The sequence below is a fragment of the Mauremys mutica genome, chromosome 21 (genome assembly GCF_020497125.1).
Source record: "Mauremys mutica isolate MM-2020 ecotype Southern chromosome 21, ASM2049712v1, whole genome shotgun sequence".
In the NCBI taxonomy this organism is placed as follows: Eukaryota; Metazoa; Chordata; order Testudines; family Geoemydidae; genus Mauremys; species Mauremys mutica.
Window position 1 is genome coordinate 22024509 of NC_059092.1, and position 17013 is coordinate 22041521.

Here is a 17013-nt window from a genome sequence, read left to right on the forward strand (position 1 = left end):
TGCTGGTGACCTGATACCATCACTGGACTCTGAGCAGCAGCAGGGTAATTGTAGGACCAGTTGGTCTTGGAGGAGCAATCAAGGGGAGTATGTGAGAGAGAAGCATATCATGGGCCTGGAGCAATGAGCTTGGTTCCTTCGCCTCCCCGGGATCAGCCCCTGCAGCAATCCCCTCAACTCAGTGCTGCTCATCTCTGAATGCATGACCTGGGGATCTCAGACCCAGAGTCTCTAGTGCCGGAGCTCAAGGACAAGGGCCCTGGAGGCAGCAGCAGCCTCTGTGAACATGGGGTACGTCAGGCCCATGTGGATTGTTGCACAGTTGCTCATAGGAAGTGCTCCAGGTGTGGGGGCAGCACAGAGTGTGCCCAATCAGCACACGGGCATCGCTGCCAGGAGAAGGTGCTTACCCAGTGGGTACTGCTAGGGCAAGCCAGGGTGGGAGACGGCAGGGAAGAACTGGGAAAGGGAGGGGAGGAGGGAATGCTGTGGAAAGGGATGGGTGGGCAGCATAGGCGGCAGGTTTGTATAATTTTTGGTGGGGCCCAAAATGGTGGGGGCCCCCCCCACTCCCGCCCTGTAAGCCGATATAAAATGAAGCTACAACGCGTCAGTGCCACAAGATAACAAGGTTGGAGAAGGGGTAGGGGGTTCCAGGGGCCAGTCAAGGGACAAGGAGCAGGGGGGGTTGGATGGGGCAGAGGTTCGGAGGGGCAGTCAGGGGACAGGCAGCAATTGGATAGGCATGGGAGTCCAGGGGGTTTATCAGGGGACAGGTAGGGGGTGGGGTCCTGGGGGGAAGTTGGGTGGGGTCTCAGGAGGGGGCAGTTGGGGACAAGGAGAAGGGAGGCTTAGATAGGGGCTGGGGTCCCAAGGGGCAGTTAGGGGCAGTTGTCTCGGGAGTGGGTAACGGGGGACAAGGACCAGTGGTGCTTAGATAGGGGGTGGGGGTCCTGGGAGGCAGTTGGGGCAGGGGTCTGGGGAGGGGGCAATCAGCGGCCAGGGGCTGGGATTCAAAGGGCTCTGAGCTGCTGGCAGCCGCGGGGAGCCCTGAGCCCTTTAAATCCCAGCCGCGGCGGCTGAGATTTAAAGGGCTCTGGGCTCCCCGCGGTTGTAGGCAGCCCGGAGCCCTCTGATTCCCGGCCGCGGCTGGGATTTAAAGGGCTCTGGGCTCCCCACTGCAGCGGGCAGCCCAGAGCCCTCTGATTCCCGGCCGCGGCTGGGATTTAAAAGGCTCTGGGCTCCCCGCTGCTGCCGGCAGCCCAGAGCCCTCTGATTCCTGGCCGCGGCTGGGATTTAAAGGGCTCTGGGCTCCCCGCGGTTGCAGGCAGCCCGGAGCCCTCTGATTCCCGGCCGCGGCTGGGATTTAAAAGGCTCTGGGCTCCCTGCAGCAGCGGGCAGCCCAGAGCCCTCTGATTCCCAGCCGCGGCTGAGATTTAAAGGGCTCTGGGCTCCCCGCCGCAGCGGGCAGCCCAGAGCCCTCTGATTCCCGGCCGCGGCTGGGATTTAAAGGGCTCTGGGCTCCCCGCCGCAGCGGGCAGCCCAGAGCCCTCTGATTCCCAGCCGCGGCTGGGATTTAAAGGGCTTTGGGCTCCCTGCCGCAGCGGGCAGCCCAGAGCCCTCTGATTCCCGGCCGCGGCTGGGATTTAAAGGGCTCTGGGCTCCCCGCGGTTGCAGGCAGCCCAGAGCCCTCTGATTCCCGGCCGCGGCTGGGATTTAAAGGGGCGAAACCTAGCTCCAAATATTGGTGGAGCAGAGCCCCTGATTTTGAATATTCCTGGGGCTTTAGCTCCATGAGCCCATATAAGTTGGCGCCCATGGTGGGCAGAGAGTGAGGGAGATGGACCAACAGCCCCTTCCATCTGAACACCTCATTTTGCAGATGTGAAGGAATTTAGTCTCACAGCCTGAGAGGTGAGGGGTTGTCTACAAGTCTTTGGGGCCAGAAATCACTTGGCAGCCCCGGTAGCAGTGTGACGGACTGTCCTCTCATGAAAGCAGTGTCACGGAAGGCTGAGATGAAGCAGGCCTGTCACGACCTGATCTGATTTAAAGGTGGACGTAAAGAAACCATCCTTCTTATCCATCCAGCTGAGTCCTAAACCTGCTCTGGGCTAGTCCCTGCACCAGTAACTCCCATAGTGCAGAAAGCGAGAGCCAGCCTTTGGATTCTCACTTGACTCCTCACTTCCCCAAGCTCCTGTGGGTGCTGTGGACACAACAATCAGGTCCAATCAGGGAGTCTGAGCCGGACAGCTTTTGATTTACCTCTCACAAGCTATCATCACTCAGCTCCACTCACTGTCATGGTTTCCATCAATGTCGTTCTCCTCCCTGGAGCTTGAAAGGCCTGTGATTGATGTTTCCCCCGAAGGGGAGGCCAGCTGGGCTCCAGCTCTCTAGGGAGCTGCTGAAGGAGACGGGGGCCTGCCAGCATTCAGAAAGGGCACAGCCTTCCCAGCTGTGAACTCAGTGGCTTTCCTCCCAGAGGACCAGCCTCTCTCATTCACACAGCTGCACTCTCAGCAGCTCTTCTCACGTCTCTGGCTCAGAAGTCACAGCTCCCTTTCAGACTTTGTGTCCCTGGTTCCGTCAGTGGGGAAACAATGTCTTAGGATGTGCTGCAGACTTCCCATCGTCCGCACACAGGCTACATGCTGAGCATCCTCATCTGGAGTCCGAGACGCATCCAGTGCCTGTTAGCTGATTCTGGTCTGATTACACTGTCACTAGGCCTGGATATTGGTAATACGCTGTTTGGATTTGGATTTCCAGCCTTATAATTACTCAGCGTTTGTTGTCGTAATAAGAATGTGGCATCTGTAAAGTAAGGAACAACAGTCTCTTTGAGGATGCAAATTGATGTGAGATTTCAAGCTGCCAAGTGAGGGGATAGGTGAGGGGGGCTGGAAGAGGGGCCAGACAGATGTGAGGGAGGAAGATAAATGGACAGATAATTAGATTCACAACGGCACTATACATATACTGTACAAAGTAATAGCTAGACCAGGACAAAGAGGTGAGGTTGAAATACCCGAGTCAGATTAGATAGATAGTGGGCTGTATAGGGACAGATAGACCGATGTGAGGGGCTTGAAATAAAGCATATGGTAGAGAAGCAAAGATACAATGTGGGAAATGATTTCACGGGATCGGGATAAAACAAAGGACAACACTGTATTTTTTAATCAAGTATAACATTAAATACTGCCCCCTCCTACCCACTGAAATGTCTCTCCGTTACAGCTCTAAATCCAGCTTCAGGCTGTGGTCTCATGCTCTGTAGTATCACCAGACACACATGCTGTGTGGTGTACAGACTGGGCTCCGCTCTACTTGTTAAAGCGGGGAACTAGAAGTCAGGACTCCTGGGTTCTGCTCCCAGTTGTGGGCAGGACTGTGATCTAGGTTCATGCCCTGGTTCCACCACTGCTATTGGGCAAGTCATCTCAGTAGCTGAGTAGCCCTGCTGATGAAATTGGGACAATGACAGTTATCTTGGGAGACTGGGGGAGGCTTTAAACTAAAGCTTAGAAGGACAATTTAAAAATCACTCCTTGGTCTGAAAATGTATTCGCTGTTACAAGTAACATATGAGGTGACAAACTACCAGAGAGGAGATTGGTCTTTTCCAAAGCAACTGATTGATATAGGACCACAAACCCCATTGTTAGTGGGACATACACTGTTGATTGTAATGGGAATTAGGAGCCTAAATACCTTTACGGATCTGCCCTTAGTGCTTTCAGGCAGGGGCGGTTCCAGGCGTCAGCACGCCAAGCACGTGCCTGGGGCGGCAAGCCACGGGGGGCGCTCTGCCGGTTGCCGCAATGGGGCAGGCAGGCTGCCTCCGGCGGTTTGCCTGCGGAGGGTCCGCTGGTCCCATGGCTTCGGCGGACCTCCCGCACACGTGCCGCCGAATCCACGGGACCGGGGACCTCCCACACGCGTGCCGCCGAATCCACAGGACCGGGGACCTCCCGCACGCGTGCCGCCGAGTCCACGGGACCGGAGACCTCCCGCACGCGTGCCGCCGAGTCCACGGGACCGGGGACCTCCCGCAGGCAAGCCGCCGAGTCCACGGAACCGGGAACCTCCCGCACGCGTGCCGCCGAGTCCACGGGACCGGGGACCTCCCGCACGCGTGCCACCGAATCCACGGGACCGGGGACCTCCCGCACGCATGCCGCCAAGTCCACGGGACCGGGGACCTCCCACAGGCAAGCCGCCGAGTCCACGGGACCGGGGACCTCCCGCAGGCAAGCCGCCGAATCCACGGGACCGGGGACTTCCCGCAGGCAAGCCGCCGAATCCACGGGACCGGGGACCTCCCGCAGGCAAGCCGCCGAAGGCTTGGGGTGGCAAAATACCTAGAGCCGCCCCTGCTTTCAGGACCCCACCAGTGTTTGAGCCAAGGCAGTTTGCTGCTTTCCCTGTTTATGGGGACCTCAGGCCCAGTGACAGGCCGGGACAGCAGGTACAAATGCCTACTCTCTAGTTGCAGGGATGTTGACCTTTGCTGGAGCAAATCAATTACAGCAGAAGCTTCAGCCCTAAGGGATTTCCAGCCCCGCCAGGGGGAAACCCCTCTGTTCCCCATCCTCCCTGGAAAAGCAACCCATCCGAGCTGCTGCAGGAGGCATGCAGCACTCTCCCCCCTCCCCTCAGGAGCCCCAGGAGTTTGGGGTATGGGAGGAGGGAGAGGAGCAGCCCTGCCTTCCCTAGAGAGGGGGATGAAGAGCCCTGGAGCTGCCCCCACCCAGGTGTGGGAAGAGGGAGAGGAGAACCCACTGTGGCTACTGCCCTAGACCTGGACAAGGGCTCAAGGGCCCCACAGTTGCAGGTGGGGCAGAGCTGGGAATGGGACTGGGAGTGTGATGTAACTGGGACCTGACTGTCCTCACATCCAATGGGGGGAGGGGGGCTGGCAGAGCTGTAACTGCCCCAGCACTGTGTGTGGGGGGGAGGGGGGCTGGCAGAGCTGTAACTGCCCCAGCACTGTGGGGGGGGGGGAGGGGGGCTGGCAGAGCTGTAACTGCCCCAGCACTGTGGGGGGGAGGGGGGCTGGCGGAGCTGTAACTGCCCCAGCAGTGTGTGGGGGGGAGGGGGGCTGGCGGAGCTGTAACTGCCCCAGCAGTGTGTGTGTGGGGGGGGGGCTGGCAGAGCTGTAACTGCCCCAGCACTGTGTGTGTGTGTGGGGGGGGCTGGCAGAGCTGTAACTGCCCCAGCACTGTGGGGGGGAGGGGGAGGGGGGCTGGCAGAGCTGTAACTGCCCCAGCACTGTGGGGGGGGAGGGGAGCTGGCGGAGCTGTAACTGCCCCAGCACTGTGTGGGGGTGGTGGGGGGGGCTGGCAGAGCTGTAACTGCCCCAGCACTGTGTGTGGGGGGGGGAGGGGGGCTGGCAGAGCTGTAACTGCCCCAGCACTGTGTGTGTGTGGTGGGGGGGGCTGGCAGAGCTGTAACTGCCCCAGCACTGTGTGTGTGGGGGGGAGGGGGGCTGGCGGAGCTGTAACTGCCCCAGCACTGTGGGGGGGGGCTGGCAGAGCTGTAACTGCCCCAGCACTGTGGGGGGGGGGCTGGCAGAGCTGTAACTGCCCCAGCACTGTGTGTGTGTGGGGGAGGGGGGCTGGCAGAGCTGTAACTGCCCCAGCACTGTGGGGGGGGAGGGGGGCTGGCAGAGCTGTAACTGCCCCAGCACTGGGGGGGGAGGGGGGCTGGCAGAGCTGTAACTGCCCCAGCACTGTGTGTGGGGGGGGGAGGGGGGCTGGCAGAGCTGTAACTGCCCCAGCACTGTGTGTGTGGGGGGGGAGGGGGGCTGGCAGAGCTGTAACTGCCCCAGCACTGTGTGTGTGGGGGGGGGGCTGGCAGAGCTGTAACTGCCCCAGCACTGTGTGTGTGTGGGGGAGGGGGGCTGGCAGAGCTGTAACTGCCCCAGCACTGTGTGTGTGGGGGGGGAGGGGGGCTGGCAGAGCTGTAACTGCCCCAGCACTGTGTGTGTGGGGGGGGGGCTGGCAGAGCTGTAACTGCCCCAGCACTGTGTGTGGGGGGGGCTGGCAGAGCTGTAACTGCCCCACCCTATGCATGTATGTGTGTGTGGGGGGGGTTGGGGAGTGTGGAAAAAAACAATCATCGTATTAAAAGCACCCGATGATTGTGGGGCTCTGAGACATGATTTTTGAACGTTTAGGGTCGGCAGCAGGGCGGCTGCGCCCACCAAGCCCCAGGCAGCGGCAGGGTCTCCCGCCGGGGACCCCTGAAATGGGTAACTAGAGCTGGACTCGGTCCTTCCCTTTGGGGGGGGCGGGTCCTTAGGTCAGACTCTGGTTTGGGTCCGATCTGGAGCCAGGCCCCGAAGTTCTAAATTCTCCGGGGGGAGGGGGCGGAGCCCCAGCTGCAGGGCAGCGCCCCGCGGGCTGCCAGGACCCTGGGGGGGGGGGGGACCGGCCTGATTTCTGCGCGTCTGGGCGGAACGGAACCAGCCCCAAGACTTCGCCAAATCAGCAAATTCCAACCCAACATTTTCCTCTTGGAACCCCCCCGCCCCCGCTCTCGAGGGAGTCCGGCCGCGCGTGGGTTGGGCTGAGACTGGGGGCCGCGGGGACACCGACCCGCGCTGGGCACAGCCCGCCCCTCCCCCCGAGCCGTGTGCTGCGGCCGGGTCCCGGCCGGGGGTAACTCCGCGCTCCCGGGGGCTGCGCACTGCAGGCTTCCCAGGGCGGGGGGCGCAGCAGGCGCCACACACGTGCAGGGGGGCGGCGGCTGCTTCACGTGTTGTTCTGCGGCCAGAGCCTCTTGCGGGCTCCGCGTATCGCTGTCGGGAGCGGACGCTCCTCGCACAGGCTCGGCTGCAGCCCGCTCCCAGCCCTGCCGAGCCGAGCCCGCCGCAGCATGTCAGCGGGAGGCGCGCCCGCAGCCCGCCCCCCGCTCCCGGGATCCCTGCGCCCTTAGCCCCCGCCCAGCCGCTGCGCAGCGCGAGGAGGAAATTCCCTGGCCGCCGCCGAGCGGGGAGAGCAGGTGCGGGGACAGGGCGCGGAGCCCCGCGGTCTCCCTTTGTCCTGGCAGCTGGGCTGCGCGGGCGGGGCGGGGCGGGGCGAGGGGAGACACCCCCCCCCCCCAGCTCCTGCTCCTGCCAGCGAGCCGGGCCGGGCTTGTTCCGTGCTAGCTGCTGCCGGCGCCGCTCCGCTGCTTCCCGAGCCGGAGCCGCGGGAGAGTCCGGAGGCTGCTGCGCCCAGGGACACGGCGGGCCCGAGCCCCCAGGCAGCGCCCCCAGCTCGGATCGGCCCCCGGGGGCAGCTCGCCCAGGCGGGTGTGGACACGAAGGGCCGGTGGCCGGCTGGCTCCGCGGAAGCCGGGACACAGGGGCTGGGCGTGTGCGCGCTGCGGGGGCGGCTCCGCTCCCCGAGCCGGGGCCAGCAGCACCGAGGTGCCGCGGCTGACGCCCGCCGGGGGAGGCGCGAGGAGCCAGGGCCGGGGGCAGAGCCGGCCCCGCGGGGCAGCCCCGCTTGGAGAGGGGCCCGGCCCGGGGCGCCATGGCCTGCAGCCTGAAGGACGAGCTGCTCTGCTCCATCTGCCTGAGCATCTACCAGGACCCGGTGAGCTTCGGCTGCGAGCACTACTTCTGCCGGAAGTGCATCACGGAGCACTGGGTCCGGCAGGAGCAGCAGGGCGCCCGCGACTGCCCCGAGTGCCGCCGCACCTTCGCCGAGCCCACGCTGGCGCCGAGCCTCAAGCTCGCCAACATCGTGGAGCGCTACGCGGCCTTCCCGCTGGACGCCATCCTGAGCGCGCGGCGCAGCCCCGCGCCCTGCAAGGACCACGAGAAGGTGAAGCTCTTCTGCCTCACGGACCGCGCCGTGGTCTGCTTCTTCTGCGACGAGCCCGCCGTGCACGAGCAGCACCAGGTCACCAACGTGGACGACGCCTTCGAGGAGCTGCAGGTGGGCGCTGCCCCCGGCCGAGCCGCCCGGCCCTGGGGGCGGGTGCTGGGGCGCAGTGCTCCCGGGCCGGGCTGGGCCGAGCCGCGACCCTTCTGGCCCTGGCAGGGCTAGAGACACCGAGGAGTCCGGCGGCACTTTAGAGACGAACAGGTTCATTTGGTCTTTGAAGGGCCAGCGGACTCCCGGTTGTTTGTGTGGCCACCGACGAGTAGGGCTCCCCCTCTGATACTCCAGTTGTGAATGTAAAAAACCCGCTTGTGCCCAGGGCCGGCTCCAGGCCCCAGCCCGCCAAGCGCGTGTTTGGGGTGACACGCCGCGGGGGGCGCTCTGCCGGTCGCCGGGAGGGCGGCAGGCGGCTCCGGTGCACCTCCCGCAGACGTGCCTGGGCAGGGTCCGCTGGTCCCGCGGCTTTGGTGGAGCATCCGCAGGCATGTCTCCGGGAGGTCCACCGGAGCCGCGGGACCGGCGACCGGCAGAGCGCTCCCCGCAACGTGCCGCCCTGCTTGGGGCGGCGAAATGGCTAGCGCTGCCCCTGCTTGTGCCCCGGCACCTCTTTCATTACACACTGAGCCCTGCCAAAGAGGTGCCTGGGAGCTAAAACCCTGCGCTCAGCCTGGCTGCCCAGCTGCTGCTCTGCGCTCCCAGTCCCCTTGCAGGGCGGTGCCTGCCCCCAGCCTGGCTCTGGACCCCTCCAGAGCTCTCAGCCTGCTTGGCTCAGGCAGGAGCTGTCTCCTGGGGCAGCTGACGAGAGCCCCTTCCCCGTGCCAGGGGAGGGAGCGCTGTGTGGCAGGACCAGCTCTATGCTGGGCTCCTCCTGGAGAGAGCTTCTGCTGAGGGCACAGATGGTGCCACACGCCCCCCTTCTGTCCCTTCCCCGGAGGGGGCTGCCTCGTCTCATCCTACCCTCCCCTTGTTTCATTAACCACAATTCTTGTTATCGGGGTTTCTAACTGGAGTCAGCCCCCAGGAGGACCTGTTTCCCCAGGCAGGGCCTACTGTGCTCCAGCTGCTTCACAAGGAGGGGTGGTGAACCCCTCATTTAACAAAAGGAGCAGCCAGCTCCTTTCTGAGCTATTTAGTAGGGATCATGCCCCGAAACAACCCTTAGCAAACTGGGCCGCCTCTTGACCCCCATCCCCCACCCACGGTTCTCTTCTCTCCCCCCCCCCCTCCTGCCTGCTTTGCTGCACTGTGCATCCGTCTGAGCATGTATCTCAGCTCCCCTGGGTCCCATCCAGTGAGTCAAACGGTACTTGACTTGAGTAACATTGTAAGTGAAATGGACTGGCCGTATACTAGCTCCCAGGATCCTGTGGTCCACAGAACTACAAATACCCACTAGGAAGATGCCAAAGACCAAATGGTGCAGAAAGACCGATAGCCCTGTGGAATGAATCCACTTCCTCTGCTGGGGAGTGATATGGCGTTCCTTCTATCCTGAGTGCTGCTGAAAGGGGTGACAAGGTAAACAGCTTTCTCTCCAATCTGCAGTGTACCATGCCTTGGGAGTGAGCAACAGAGGTTGAGATTTAAGATAGGGATGATTGAATGCCATGCTTCAGGGCATTCAATGATCACTTTGCAGGGGTCAGGAAGGAACTGTGTCCCTCCTGTTCAGCAATGCACAATTGGCCTGGGACATCTTGGGGCTTTTCTTTCCCCTTCCTCTTGGAGCCTCAGGTGTCAGGATACAGGACATGATGGACCTCCTCTGTGTGACACCTTGCTGCGGAGGTTTATTTGGGTAGATGTGAGTGGTCTGTGTTTACATCTCTCTCTGCTCTCAGTGACAAAGCTTGCTTGCCTCCAGGGAAAGAGATGAGCTGAGCTTCCCAAACTTGAGACATCTGTGAGCCTATCTTCTGCATTTCCAATGGGTCACGTAGCCAGGCACAGTGCAGTGGATGATTTACAACGCGCGCTCTGTCAGTATCATTGGAGGTGTGTTGGGCAGGAAGCTGGAGAGCACATATTTGTTTTAATCTTTGGGTTAATAATCTAGAAAGAGGGGGGGCTGGGAGCCTGGCCTCAGTCTCCTGCTGCTTAGTACCCTTTGGGATTTTTAAAGCAAATGTCCTCTTCTGTATGAATTGGACTTTAACCAGGGGAGCTGTTTTTTATGGCTATGAAGTGAAACTGGCTAAGATCTCTGCCAGAGACCACTGACTCATCACTTCCCAGTTGATAGCAGCACTTATTGCCTTATTAAGGATCCATCTGGCTGGGATCAGGGCAGCATGCAGCCTGAGATCTCAGTGATAGGCCACAGTTATTACCCTTCCCCTCCAGAGTGGGATCGGAGCTGGCTTTAGGATCTTTGGGTCCCTGAACTACTGTTGGGGAAGGGGCTAGGGATGGTGGGGTGCTGGTGAAGAAAAAAGGGGTAGCCTGTGAATTGCCCAAAAAAATCACAGGTCCTGAAAGAGTTGTGTGTGCTTTGGATTGTCCTAGGATGCCTGTGGGGTGGGAGATGTATCTATAAGGGGGGGTTTAGGAGGGGTTCTCCAGTGGGGACAGCTGATTATTTGGGAGTGGCCAAAGCACCCCTAGCATGAAGTTCCTGGGCTCATTCATGATTCAAAATTGTTCCCAAAGTCCTCCTGCGAATTATTCTCGCCCTATGGGTGGTTCGCCCCACTGAGTTTGGTTAGCAGTAGAAGTCACATGGTATTGTTCCTGCTTCCTGATTGGGTGATTTATGTAACTAACCAGCAACTGCCATGGATTTTGAAATCATTTCAGAGATCAAATTTGAAAATTCCCCTAGTGCTGGTTCTGCTTTGCACTGAGGGACCCCAGACTGAAAAGTCTCTTAGGAAGACGGACATTGCCAGGCCAAATCAGAACAGAGACCTATCTAGCCTGGTATCCTGGCTCTGACATGGCCAGCACCAATTGCTTCAGAGGAAGGTGCTAAGAGACTTCAGTTATGGAGTAATCTGCCCACAAGGAACGTTTATACCTAATCGCTGTCAGTCAGTGGTTGGCTGATGCATGGAGCAGGAGGATTTATAGCCCTCATCCATATAAACCTCTCATCCTTTTTGTTTAGGTCTCCTAATAAGTTCTTGAACTATGTGATATCTTGTGGCATGAGTTCCACAGGTTAATAGTGCACCGTGTAGAGAAATATTTGTTGTTTAGGTTGTTTTAGGTTCTTCTGCCATCCAGTTTTATGAGCTGCCACCCTGTTCTTCAAAAGGGTGACTGGAGCTCCTCTTTCCAGGGAATTGAATGCGAGAGGATCACAAGGTGTTCACTCTGGCATTGGTGTACGCTGCTTTGCACTGCGCACTCTGCTCAGCCAGTGACAGGCAGGTCGGCCTGATTTCAAAAGATGTGTATTTTGCAAACATAAGTAGCTTCTGTCACTCAGTGAATCTCTAATGAGCTGGTCATCATGGCAACAACTCCATGACTGGTGACTGTGACCTGACCTCAGGCTCTATCTTGCTGCATTTGAAAGCTGTTGGTATTTGGTAGCAGGTCTGGAGTTAGGGCTTTTGGTTGGGAAGGGGGGCGGTCCTCTGGGAGACTGTGGGAATCCGAGCTTGATTGGGGGCTGATTGGAGCTGGGAGGGGTTTGCCAGTCTTGCTGATCCTCTCCGAATCTGGTTGCCTTGCTCTTTGCTAGGTCAGGAATCTTGTGCCATCCCAGCACATGATGGTAGCTGTGCCTGGTTGAGCAGCTTCTTCCACTGCCTACACTAGATTGAGCGGTTGCTTTGCGTGGCTAGCAACAGCGACTGCTCCTGCTTGGAGAATCCAGATGGGGCTCTGGCCGTGTCTCCTCTTGCCATAGTGGTGCGTTGGCACTAGTCACATTAGCTGTGAAATGGCTGGGGTGCTCGGCTGCTCAGAGCTCATATCGTATTTTAGGATTTTATCCTGCCATTCATCCAGATAATATCTGGACACCTTCAGTGCAAAATCAGTAGCAATAGTGAAGTCCCTAGTAGAGGTCTCTGGCACTTCTCCATTTTCAGGACCCAAACTCTGGCTGGGGTAGGTTTTTCTTTTTTTGCTGGTAGGGGCTTGTAGAGGGGATGTCGTGCTGTGTGTGTCATTCTTGTGGTGGAAAGGGCTTCTCAGAAAGGAAAGTTTTGCAGCGTTTCCTAAAGATGGCCCGATTCAGGATTTCCCCCATTCTGCTTGGAAGATTGCTTTGTCCCCTGCCCAGTCCTACGTGCTTTGTCCTGGGCTTAGCGCTTCACATTGTCCCTGAAAAGCACAGCTGTTACAGTAGTTCATGGATCAGAATTCAGTCACTGATGTAGCTGGGGGTAGGGCTATACATTTCTTTTAAAATTCGGAACAAGGCGTTAAATTGGCATTGAAAGCGACTGGGAGCCAGTGGAGACACTGGCCCACGGTGTGCAGCTGTGTTCTGTTCCAGCAGGGGTCGCTGACGGCCCCAAGAGGAAGCTGCATGTGTCTGTAGCAGCAGCTGTTGCAGAAGAGCCTTTGGAGTAAAGCTGGTAGCAGAGCTGCCCACCTCTCTGCTTCGCGTGTATCTGCCTCCAGACTCACTCGAGTGCCCCCCCAGTGTGTACACCCGCGCTGCCCACCCAGTGCGAGATGCAGCACTGCCATTGGCTAGTGACCCCCTGGTGCAGTAGCTCACATCTAGCGTATGTGCTGCAAGGCCAGGTAGCAGAGTTAGTCTTTGTTACTTGCATCGCATGGGAATTGTGCATGGCACGATGTGAACGCAGTCATGCCAGAGCCCTGCCCCAAAGAGCTTGCTGGTGCCATATAGACAGTGAAGGGTGGCAACAGTGAGATCAGGGCTCTAACAGTGGGATCTAATGAGAGGTTTAATTGGGAAGAGGGAGGCTGCTAAGGGATCTATATGGTATTTGCAGGAGGAAATGATCATTTTTCCATCAGAAATTGTCCCCTTCTTTCACCCAGGTGGTCCAGGTACAGTCGGGGGGAAAGCGTTTCATTCTCCTTGTGTAGCAGAGAGCGCGGCGCCATCACCTGGGGGGGAGGATGTCCTCTGCCTGGCCCCAGAAGCAGCTCCTCGGCCGCCCTGCTCGGCAGCCTGCTGCTCCTCTGATTGCTGTGAGCTTGAGCTGAAAGGCTCTCGTTCCTTTTCAATAAGGGCCCTTCCTGTGTCTACATAGGACTGTACAGACCGGTGCATCTCAACCTGTGACTCATGCCTGTAGGTTCAGTATGTGGAGGGCTGGGAGTGGGCTGGGGCTGCTGGAATAAGAAGGTTGGCTATAGGTCAGGAGGGCCCAGCCTAGGGCTGCACTGGTACCTTCCCCAGAGACATGCGTGGTGCCACCGACTGCAGCCAGTCTCCCTTGTGGTGGTGGTATAGTCCCAGAGGCCTCCCAGCCTGCAGTGCGGCTTGGCTGCTTGGGTCAAGGTGGATTGTCGCATGCTGACACCCACTGAACTTCGGGCCTGCCAGCTGCGTTGGCCGTGGCCCGTCTGCAGGCGACCTGGGAGATGTAGCCATCTGATGGGATTAGGCAGGTGGCCTCTATCTCTGCCCAGCTGTCTTCCTGAAGCCCCCTCTTAGGCTGCTGAGCAGAGTTCACCTTGGGGAGCTGCAGCTCCGCCCCTCGGTCCCAGGTTTACTCACCCCCTGCAGCACTTGCATCTCAGCCATTGCAGCAGGGTGCTAGAGGATAACCCAGAGGGAAATGCGTTTGCATGCAAAGTGTGATCAGGAGCCCGGGTTGGGGAACGCCAGCTGCAGAGCGTGACCCTGCGAGCAGGTTGCCCAGCCTGCCAGACCGGGCCTGGGGGTGGGGTTGGCACTGGCTGTTGGAACACAGGCGGGGAATTTCTCTCTCTCTCTCTCGACGTGGGGATTAGGGATGGCTTAGTGCCTCTGCTGAGCGCCAGCGGCCAGCTCCCCAGCCTTGCTGTCAGGTAATAATCTGCCTGACAATTAGCAGAATCCCGCAGAGGCCAGCGCTAAAGGGAGGTGGCTACGGCCTGTGCTCTGCTACCAATGGGGGACGTTAATGGAGGGGTGCTTCCTTTGTTTTGGGGGAGAGGGGGTGTCAGTGCGCTGGGAATAGCTCCCTGTCCCTTGAGGGGGGGGTCTGTGCTTTAGCCTGGCACAGTGCAGAATCAGCCTCATAGTGCCCTCCTGGGGGCTGTCCTAGCCCTGGGTGACAGACACCCCAGGGCCGGTGCACAGCAAGGACTCCCGTGTTATGGAGGAGAAGCTGGGTGGGGCCTCATCTGCCCTGGCTTGGAAGCTGAGCCCCCCATTCCTGGCTCTGCTGTGGCTCCTTTGTAGCCACTCAGCTGCTGTCAGGGGGCCACAGAGCCGGCTTAACCCGCCTCCAGGGACTAGCCCCAGCCCAGGGGAGGTATTGAGCTGGCATACCTGGCTCTTCCGCAACCCCCATCATGCAGCTGCTCACCGGAGTCCTGCTGGCTGCTCTGCCTTACGGAGCAGCCCACTGGGGGCTGTGGAAGCTGTTATGAATTAGAGCAAGGCTTGGGGCTGCTCTGACCTACATCACAGCCCCCGCCCCCCTCAGCCCCTTCTCCCTAACCTCTAGGAGGTGCAGCACTGAACCTCGACTGGCAATGAGCCCCACTCTGGTCCCACCGAAACCCAGGCGCGTGCTGCCATTGCCTGCCTGGGAAGCAGATCCCTGCCTAGCGCTCTTTAAACCTCGCTTGTCTCTGCAGTGCTGACCGGCCTTGGAGACCAGCACGGCGACACCGCATTCAGTGCAGGCCAGGCCTGGTGGTTAGCTTGGCTCTGGGCTGGAGACTGGCTGGGAGCATGAGGCCTGAAAGCACTTTGCCTGGAGAGTTTAATCCTGTGAAGGGGAGCTGAGCCAGAGGCCTAGCAAACTCAGTACTGTGTGAGTGCCCAGCAGTGGGCAGTCACTGATGGAGTCGCAGAGACCAGCCCTCAGGAACTCTTGGGCTTATAGTCTTCACTCAAATGCAGAGACTCATGGTGGGACCTAGCCGTGCTATGGTGCGGGGAGAGGGAGGGGGGAGATGGGAAGGGGCCGAGCTGGGTGAGGCTCTGGCCCGACTGAATTAACCAGGATGAATGGGAGTCTTGAAAGTGGCCAGTGAGAAGTGTCCCTGCAGCAGCTGGGGCCTGCTGCTTCCTCCATAGACACCCTTGTCTTGCAGCAGCAGGAGCGATCCCTCCCCTGCAGCGCCCCGTCCCACCGCCACCGATCCCCTGGGTGCTGCTGGGGGGAATGAGCATCCTTCAGGTACGGTGGCTTTGTGCGAGAGCAGTGCTGCTGGCACAGCAACAAGCTGTCTGCTTGCTGGCTCTCAGCTGACATGGTACCTGCAGGAAGACAGGATGATGTGTCATTAGCAGATGGCTGGGGGGTCCTGATTGCCCACCCCAGCAAACCCCCTTCTGCTGGGCCAGATTCAGCCTCCTCCCCTTTGCCCCGGGGAGGGTTGGTGGGGCTCACTAATCAGCTGCCTCTCACTGATCTGCTGTGGAGGCAGAGCACTCCCTGCACAGCCCTCACTGAGCTGCCAGGAGAATCAGACGTTGATTGGCCTTGCTCCGCAGCTGGTGTTAACGGGGATGCTGGCATGTGTCGGCAGCGCTTGAGGCAGGGAGATGGAGTGTGGCGCCGGAACAAAAGGGCTTGTTGCTCCTGCACGCCTTGATGGGAACACGACAGCGAGCGGCGCGAACATGCACGGGGGAGGTGGTGCCAGGAGCCTGTTGCTTGCTCAGCGAGATTCAGCCCCGTGGCAAGTGACCGCACTGCTGCCAGCACCATAGAATCATAGAATCTCAGGGTTGGAAGGGACCTCAGGAGGTATCTAGTCCAACCCCCTGCTCAAAGCAGGACCAATCCCCAATTAAATCATCCCAGACAGGGCTTTGTCAAGCCTGACCTTAAAAACCTCTAAGGATGGAGATTCCACCACTTCCCTAGGGAACCCATTCCAGTGCTTCACCGCCCTCCTAGTGAAATAGTGTTTCTTAATATCTAACCTAAACCTCCCCCACTGCAACTTGAGATCACTGCTCCTTGCTCGGTCGTCTGCCACCACTGAGAACAGTCAAGCTCCATCCTCTTTGGAACCCCCACTTCAGGTAGTTGAAGGCTGCTATCAAATCCCCCCTCACTCTTCTCTTCTGCAGACAAAATAAGCCCAGGTCCCTCAGCCTCTCCTCGTAAGTCATGTGCTCCAGCCCCCTGATCATTTTTGTTGCCCTCCGCTGGACTCTACAATTTTTCCACATCCTTCTTGTAGTGTGGGGCCCAAAACTGGACACAGTACTCCAGATACGGCCTCACCAATGTTGAATAGAGGGGAATGATCACGTCCCTCGATCTGCTGCCAGTGCCCCTACTTATACGGCCCAAAATGTCGTTAGCCTTCTTGGCAACAAGGGCACGCTGTCAACTCATATCTAGCTTCTCATCTACTGTAACCTCTAGGTCCTTTTCTTCAGAACTGCTGCCTAGCCACTTGGTCCCTAGTCTATAGGGACCAAGTGCATGGGATTCTTCCGTCCTAAGTGCAGGACTCTGCACTTGTCCTTGTTGAACCTCATCAGGTTTCTTTTGGCCCAGTCCTCTAATTTCTCTAGGTCCCTCTGTATCCTGTCCCTACCCTCCAGCGTATCAACCACTCCTCCCAGTTTAGTGTCATCTGCAAACTTGCTGAGGGTGCAGTCCACACCATCTTCCAGATCATTAATGAAGATATTGAACAAAACTGGCCCCAGGACCGACCCTTGGGGCACTCCGCTTGATACCGGCTGCCAACTAGACATGGAGCCGTTGATCACTACCCGTTGAGCCCGACGATCTAGCCAGCTTTCTATCCACCTTATAGTCCATTGCCCAGACTTCTTTAACTTGCCGTCAAGAATACTGTGGGAGACTGTATCAAAAGCTTTGCTAAAGTCAAGAATAACACATCCAGTGCTTTCCCCTCATCCACAGAGCCAGTTATCTCATCATAGAAGACGATTAGGTTAGTCAGGCATGACTTGCCCTTGGTGAATCCATGCTGACTGTTCCTGATCACTTTCCTCTCCTCTAAGTGCTTCAGAATTGATTCCTTGAGGACCTGTTCCATGATTTTTCCA

The 17013-nt window shown here is 58.9% G+C and overlaps 1 protein-coding gene across 1 annotated transcript in view; it reads left to right on the top strand.

Moving 5' to 3' along the window:
* The first annotated feature begins 7161 nt into the window (after positions 1-7161).
* The window catches only part of TRIM62 (tripartite motif containing 62), a 38718-nt gene continuing 28866 nt past the window's right edge, over positions 7162-17013 (top strand). Inside the window, exon 1 of the mRNA XM_044996685.1 lies at positions 7162-7937. Within this exon, the coding sequence (XP_044852620.1) occupies positions 7530-7937 (408 nt within the window). The 5' untranslated portion in view covers positions 7162-7529. The remainder of the gene's footprint in view (positions 7938-17013) is intronic.